The 7,090-nt window shown below is 29.4% G+C and overlaps 2 protein-coding genes across 2 annotated transcripts; both read right to left on the bottom strand.

Annotated features, from left to right (window-relative positions):
- Positions 1 to 6: 6 nt before the first annotated feature.
- Positions 7 to 2,907, bottom strand: LOC108663975 (leucine-rich repeat receptor protein kinase EMS1-like; the record flags this gene model as incomplete). Its single annotated transcript, XM_018129904.1, has 3 exons — positions 2,885 to 2,907; positions 2,394 to 2,524; positions 7 to 1,937 (listed from the first exon to the last, which is right to left on the bottom strand). Coding segments are annotated over exons 1-3 (2,085 nt in total), but the record flags the coding sequence as incomplete, so codon positions are not given.
- Positions 2,903 to 6,876, bottom strand: LOC18588871 (receptor-like protein kinase 5). The gene is made up of 4 exons (XM_018129903.1): positions 6,558 to 6,876; positions 5,450 to 5,596; positions 4,376 to 4,522; positions 2,903 to 3,163 (listed from the first exon to the last, which is right to left on the bottom strand). Exons 1-4 carry the CDS (start codon positions 6,739 to 6,741, stop codon positions 3,012 to 3,014), a joined length of 630 nt encoding a protein of 209 aa, XP_017985392.1. The 5' UTR covers positions 6,742 to 6,876; the 3' UTR covers positions 2,903 to 3,011.
- Between the last annotated feature and the right edge of the window lie 214 nt (positions 6,877 to 7,090).

Here is a 7,090-nt window from a genome sequence, read left to right as displayed (position 1 = left end):
GCAAAGAAAAAGATTTCCCAGGTAGCTGCTTTCTTCAAATGTTGCAAATTGTGCGGTCCTTTCAGGTGTACTTCCAGATAAATTATTGTATGCCACACTGAAAAAAGACAAGAAAGATAACCCCACAAGTTGAGGAGGGATTTTCCCGCTCAAGTTGTTGTAAGAAAGATCTAGACTCTCAATTTGCCTAAGCTTAGAAAGTGCTGTTGGGATTGGTCCTGTCAAACTGTTGTGAGATAAGTTCAAAGCAAAAATCTTCAGGAAGTTTTCGACTTTGTGGGGTATCTCACCAGTCAACTTGTTGCAAGAGAGATCAATTCCAGATAGGATTGTAAGGATTTTTCCCTTGTAAGAGTAGGATATGTTTTTCGTTGTGAACTCTATTGGCTCTTCAGTGGAGAAAGAAGTATTAACTCGGGCAACAGTAGTGACATAATGGACATAATCTTGAGATACATCGTTCAGTGTTGTAATCTTCAAGCAAGAGGGAATAATACCAGAAAGATTATTGTGAGAAAGATCAATCAAGCTTAAGTGACCCAGCTTGCATAACTGAATTGGAATCTCACCTTCAAAATGGTTGTTATTTAGGAGAAGATAACTCAATTGAGAAAGCTTGCCAATCCAATTTGGAATGTTTCCAGTTAAGTGGTTATTGCTGAGGTCTAATGTCACCAAAAGATTGCTGTTACGAAATGCATTTGTTAGCTGCCCTTGTAGCTTGTTTTTAGATAAATGAACTTGACTAATCCGTAAAGGGCTGAAACAAGATGGTAGACTCCCAGAGATGTCGTTAGCTGAAAGGTCCAGAAGTTTAAGTTTAAGATTGAGCTGGCAAAACTCCACGAGGATTGAACCTCCAAGATGATTATTTGCCATGATAATTTCTTCCAAACTTGACATATTCCCCATCCACTTCGGTATCCCACCAAAAATTGCGTTATTGCTTAAATCTAACCTTGACAATCTTGACAAATTCTCCATCCATCTTGGTATCTCATCAAAGAGTTGATTATTGCTAACATCCAATATTGACAAAAATGAGCAATTAGACAAACAATCTGGGATGCTTCCAGAGAAGTTATTCCCATCCACTTGCAACTCTCTCAAGTTTGTCAGGCTAAAATTTACAGAGAAAATCTGGCCTTGCAGTCTGTTCTTTGATAATATAAGGACCCTTAATAAGGAGCAGCCCATGGCGAAGTGTTCGGGCAATCCACCTGACAATTGATTGTTAGACAAGTCCAAGTATTGTAGGGAATTCATATCACCGATGGAAGCCGGAATGCTACCGCCAAAACAATTTTTTGACATGTTCAGAAACGTTAACGATGGTAGTTTTGCTCCAATTTCTGTTGGGATGCTACCATTGAAGAAATTGATGGAGACATCTAAACCTGATAAATCCAAATGTGAAGCGAATGGTAGCCGAAAAGGTCCCGATAGGGAGTTGTTTATGAGAATTAGTGACTGTAATTTCTTGTTGTTTCCCAACAACCAACCTGGGAACTGCTCTCCCTTGAAATAGATGTTAGAGAGATCAACAAACTGCAAGTCATGTTGATGATAGAGGAATTGAGGAAATGATCCAACATCTCCACAACAAGATAAACTGATGCTATTCAGTTGGAATCTTGGGCTCAAATGATGCATCTCGGTTTCAGCATATATGGAATTATTGTCTGCATAGACATACTTGAGCTTTGAAAGGTTGAAGAAGGGTCCTAATGAGCTCGGGATTTGAAAGTTATTATTTGAAAGTGTCAACGTGCTGAGGGACGTTAGACTCTTAAGGAAAAATATATTACCAGAAAATTGATTGGAAGAGAGATCTAAATTTTCAAGGGACGTGAAGTTGGAGAAGCATTCCGACAAATTACCCTTTAGATTATTATAGCTGATATCAACGTCTCGAAGATGCGTCAATTCACAAAATCCTGTAAACGTATTATTTTATCAATTATTAAACATTAAAGAGGTTTGTCCCCAGAACAAGAAAAAAAAAACAAATAAAAGAGAAGGAAAAAAAACATAAACAAATAAACATGAAACAGCTACTCCGTCCCTTGGATCTCGTCAGCTATTGACTTTCCATAATATTTAAAGAGTTAAAATGGAAAAGGGATAATATATAGGAATTGTACGTTCAGGTGTTTTGTGTTTGTTTAGTATGTTTCATTACCTTTTAAATGGGTACGATAGAAGTGTGATATTTTGATTTGGATAATGTTCAAATGCAGAAGTGATAACACAAATAAGACAGAGCAATAATGTTCAAATGCATGCAAAAGTGACAACATGAATAAGACAGAAAAAGTACTTAAAATAAGGTAACTTAGAAACAGAATAGAATAGCAAAACAGAAATCAAGAGAGGGTAATATCAATCTCAACCTTGGGTAGGTAAGGTGCCATTGAGTCCACAATTCGATAATGATAAAGACTTGAGAGAAGGCACAGCTCCAATTGTTTGAAGAAAGTTGCTTTCCAGGGGAGTGGAGTCTATGCTTAAAGATTCCAAAATTCTTCACATGAAGTGGGCCTATATTGCAAGAGAAACGTATAAAGATATATTTTCAGGTGCAAATAATATTAATAATAATAATATGTAGGTAGATAATAGATACGCAGTCAACAATATACATATGTTATTTCATTAGGTTGATTATATTGTTTTGCTTTTTTATTCTTTGAGCAGTGAAGGGTTTATTAGACATAATCTAATCTATCCAAAGAATTAAAAAAATATATCAACAAAGTGATTTTATGTTAAGGTGTTTTATGTTTGTTTAGTAGGTTTCATTACTTTTTAAATGGGTACGATAGAAGTGTGATATTTTGATTTGGATAATGTTCAAATGCAGAAGTGATAACACAAATAAGACAGAGCAATAATGTTCAAATGCATGCAAAAGTGACAACATGAATAAGACAGAAAAAGTACTTAAAATAAGGTAACTTAGAAACAGAATAGAATAGCAAAACAGAAATCAAGAGAGGGTAATATCAATCTCAACCTTGGGTACGTAAGGTGCCATTGAGTCCACAATTCCATAATGATATAGACTTGAGAGAAGGCACAGCTCCAATTGTTTGAAGAAAGTTGCTTTCCAGGGGAGTGGAGTCTATGCTTAAAGATTCCAAATTCTTCACATGAAGTGGGCCTATATTGCAAGAATAAAAAAAATTACAGAAATATAAAGATATATTTTCAGGTGCAAATAATATTAATAATAATAATATGTAGGTAGATAATAGATACGCAGTCAACAATATACATATATTGTTTCATTAGGTTGATTATATTGTTTTGCTTTTTCGTTCTTTGAGCAGAGAAGGGTTTATTTGACAAACCCAATGAGTTATAAATTATTGAAAAATTTAAGGAACATTCGTTTAATAAATTCTTCTAATTTTAGATAAATGATTTTAAAGAAAAGAATTCCACATTATTCTAAACTACTGTCTTACTCTCTTAAAACTCTTTTCTGTTTTTACAATTATAATATAATTTTCTGTTTTTTTTTTCCTTAGCAACTATATTACAAAAGCTAATAAAGTTTCTTCTTCTTCTTTTTAAACAAATATATTACCTTTTTCCTTTTCCTTTTATCTTTTTTCCCTACTTTATACTTAAATGATCACTTGGAAAACCTCTTTCCATTCGAATTTTCATCCTCATATGTATCCTATCTTAAACCACAATTTTAACAATTATCTAAAAATAAATATTAAGATACTTAATCAATTTTTTTTAATCTAGTAAAATAATTAAAAAATATATATCAACAAAGTTAAAGGACTACAAATAAAAATTGTTAATGACAATTTTAAACAAAATCAACATCTTTCCATACATTTTAAGGCACTATATTTTTCATTAATTATATAATTTTTATATCATCATTTACTATTTTTTTCATTAATGATTAAAAATTATTGTAATATTTATCTTTGCGGCCCAGGAAAAATCACCTGCTAATATTTATGTTATGAGTATGCAATTTAAAACCTTAATATATGATGGCATGAGCTAATTAATGGATGGTTGACCAAGTTGTCTATATTTTGAAAAGAAGAAAACCTACATAAATGTAAATAGGAAGATCCACTAAATATCATAGCTTCACGAAATTTATTAAATTGTTGTGCTTTTTGTTCTTTTTTATTTGGTGCGGGAAGGGTCTATTGCAAATAGACTTATAAAGAGAGATATACATTATTAAAAATTTTATGGAACATTTATTAAAAAGAGTTCTTTTAATTTTGAATAAATGATTGTTTGAATAGTAAGTGATAAAAAAATATTAATTCAATCTGAAAAATAAAATAAATAAAATGGATTAATAACTGGAAAATTGAAAGATCCAACTTACCATTTATAGAGAGGTTGCCATTCACCTCACAATCAAACACGTACAAATTCTTAAGAGAAGTCATTGCTCCAATATCTTGAATGAAGTTGGAAGGGAGAGATAAAAATTCCACGCTCAACTCTTCCAAACTTGTCAAAGTTTGCCAAGCTGTTCAATAAAAAAGCTATGAAATTATTTTTTGAAAGACACAGTTGCAAATTACTAACAGTTTATAATAAAAAATTAGTATTTAGACTTTATTTGGTTGATTTTTTGTTTTTTTTTTTTGTAAAATATGAATAGAAAGAAAAAGTTAAAAAAATATTAGAAAATAAAAGACCAATAACAAAAAGCATAAAGTAAAAATAAAAAACAAAAAATAAGTATCAATCAAATCAAATTTTAACAATTATATAAAAATAAATATTTATTTCTTAATATTAAGTTACTTAATCAAGATTTTTTTGAAATTAGTAAAAAAATTAAAAAAATATATCAATAAAAGTGAATGGAATTCAAATAAAAATTGTTAATGACAATTTTAAACAAAATTCAACAACTTTCAATTCAATTTTAACACACTATGCTTTTCATTAATTATATTAATTTTTATATCACTTACTATGTTTTTCTTTGATGGTTAAAGATTATTGTACTATTTATCTTTGCGGCCCAAGAAAAATCACCTGCTAATATTTATGTAATGAGTATGCAATTTAAAACCTTAATATGTGATGGCATGAGATAATTAATGGATGATTGACCAAGTTCTCTATATATTCTTCAAAAGATATAAACTTACATAAACGTAAATAGGAAGATCCCCTAAATATCATAGCTTCTCGAGATTTACTAAACTCTTTTACCTTTTTTTCTTTCTTTTTTATTTGGTGCAGGGAATGGTCTATTACAAATAGACTTATAAGGAGTGATATACATTATTGAAATTTTTTTGGAACATTCATTAAAAAGAGTTCTTTTAATTTTGAATATATGATTATTTGAATGACAAAGTGGTAAGAAATATGTGTTTAATCTAAACAATGAAATAAATAAAATGGATTAATAACTAAAAAATTGAAAGATCTCACTAACCATGCATAGAGAGGTTGCCATTCACCTCCCAACCCGACACTTCCAACCTTTTAAGAGAAGTCAGTATTCCAATAACTTGAATAAAGTTGGAAGGGAAAGATGAAAATTCCACACTCAACTCTTCCAAACTTGTCAAATTTTGCCAAACTGTTCAATAAGAAGTTACCAATTATGTTTCAAAAGATGTAGTTGCAAATTACTACAACTTTATAACTACAAAAAAAGTAGTATTTAGATTTTATTTGGTTGATATTTTTGTTTTGATTTTTTTTTTGGTAAAATATGAATAGAAAGGAAGAAAATAACAAATGAATACAAAAAAAATGACCAATAACAATAAGCATAAAGCAAAAAATAAAAAGTAAATACCAATCAAATTAAATCTTAATAAATAAGTCTCAAATATAGTTTACGTATATAGTTTGTATAACCTTATTTAAATGGGATGGAGTCAAGATTTTTAATAAAAGGACCAATATTAAATTTAATATAATATTAATTATTATTTTTATAATACTTTATATTAATTAAATTTATTTACATAGAAATGAATATATTAATTGTATTTACCATTGGAAAAATATATTTGAAAAAATCATTTGACAAAAGATAAAAGATCACATATGACAAAAGAATTTTATGGCAAAAGTTAACTATTAATTATATGAAAATTTGACTGTGTATATTGGAATAATCAAAGAAATTATTAAAACAAAAAGAACTCTGGCAAAATAAAAATAGTTTAAAAAAGTACAATAATGTAAATATTTGAGGAAAAAGGGTAGAATTTATAAGAATAAATATATGAACCAAAATAATTTAATAAAATTAATAGAGAGGGGGTGGGGTGGGGGCAAATAAGAATGATATCAAAAAACTGTTTACACATTTTAAATTTTATAATGAATTGTTTTAGATCCGTTCATGCTTGCTGTCTTTTCTGACTATATAGAAAAATTTGAAATGAAATCATAATAATAAAAAGATATTGTTGAAATGCAAAAGTGACAACATGAATAAGACAAAAAAAGTACTTAAAAAGAAGGTAACTTCAAAACAGAATAGAACAGCTAAAGAGAAAACAAGAGAGGGTAATATCAATCTCAACCTTGTGTAGCTAAGGTGCCGTTGAGTCCACAATTCCATAATGATAAAGACTTCAAAGAAGGCATTGCTCCAATTGTTTGAAGAAAGTTGTTTTCCAGAGGAGTCAAGTATATGCGGAGAGATTCCAAATTCTTCAAATGAAGTGGGCCTATATTGCAAGAATAAAATAAAAAGTACCGAAACATATAAAGATATATTTTCAGGTGCAAATAATAATAATAATAATAATAATATGTAGGTAGATAATAGATACGCAGTCAACAATACTCATATGTTGTTTCATTAGATTGATTATATTGTTTTCTTGTTTATTCTTTGTTAGGATAGTCTTGAATTGTGATTTAATTAGGATTGTTTAATTTTAATTAAATTAGTATACCTTATAAAATAGTCTTTAAATCTAGTTAGACTAGAATAACAATTCTTAATTCTATTAGGATAAGGTTATTGTATTTGACACTATAAAATGACCCTATGGGTTAAAGAATAATCATCACCTAGATTTAGAGAGAGTGATTTAGGTGTACGTGGGAT

Source organism: Theobroma cacao, unplaced genomic scaffold (genome assembly GCF_000208745.1).
Source record: "Theobroma cacao cultivar B97-61/B2 unplaced genomic scaffold, Criollo_cocoa_genome_V2, whole genome shotgun sequence".
NCBI classification, from domain to species: domain Eukaryota; kingdom Viridiplantae; phylum Streptophyta; class Magnoliopsida; order Malvales; family Malvaceae; genus Theobroma; species Theobroma cacao.
The sequence above is the reverse complement of the archived record's forward strand: the minus strand, read 5'-3'. Positions and strand labels throughout refer to the sequence as shown.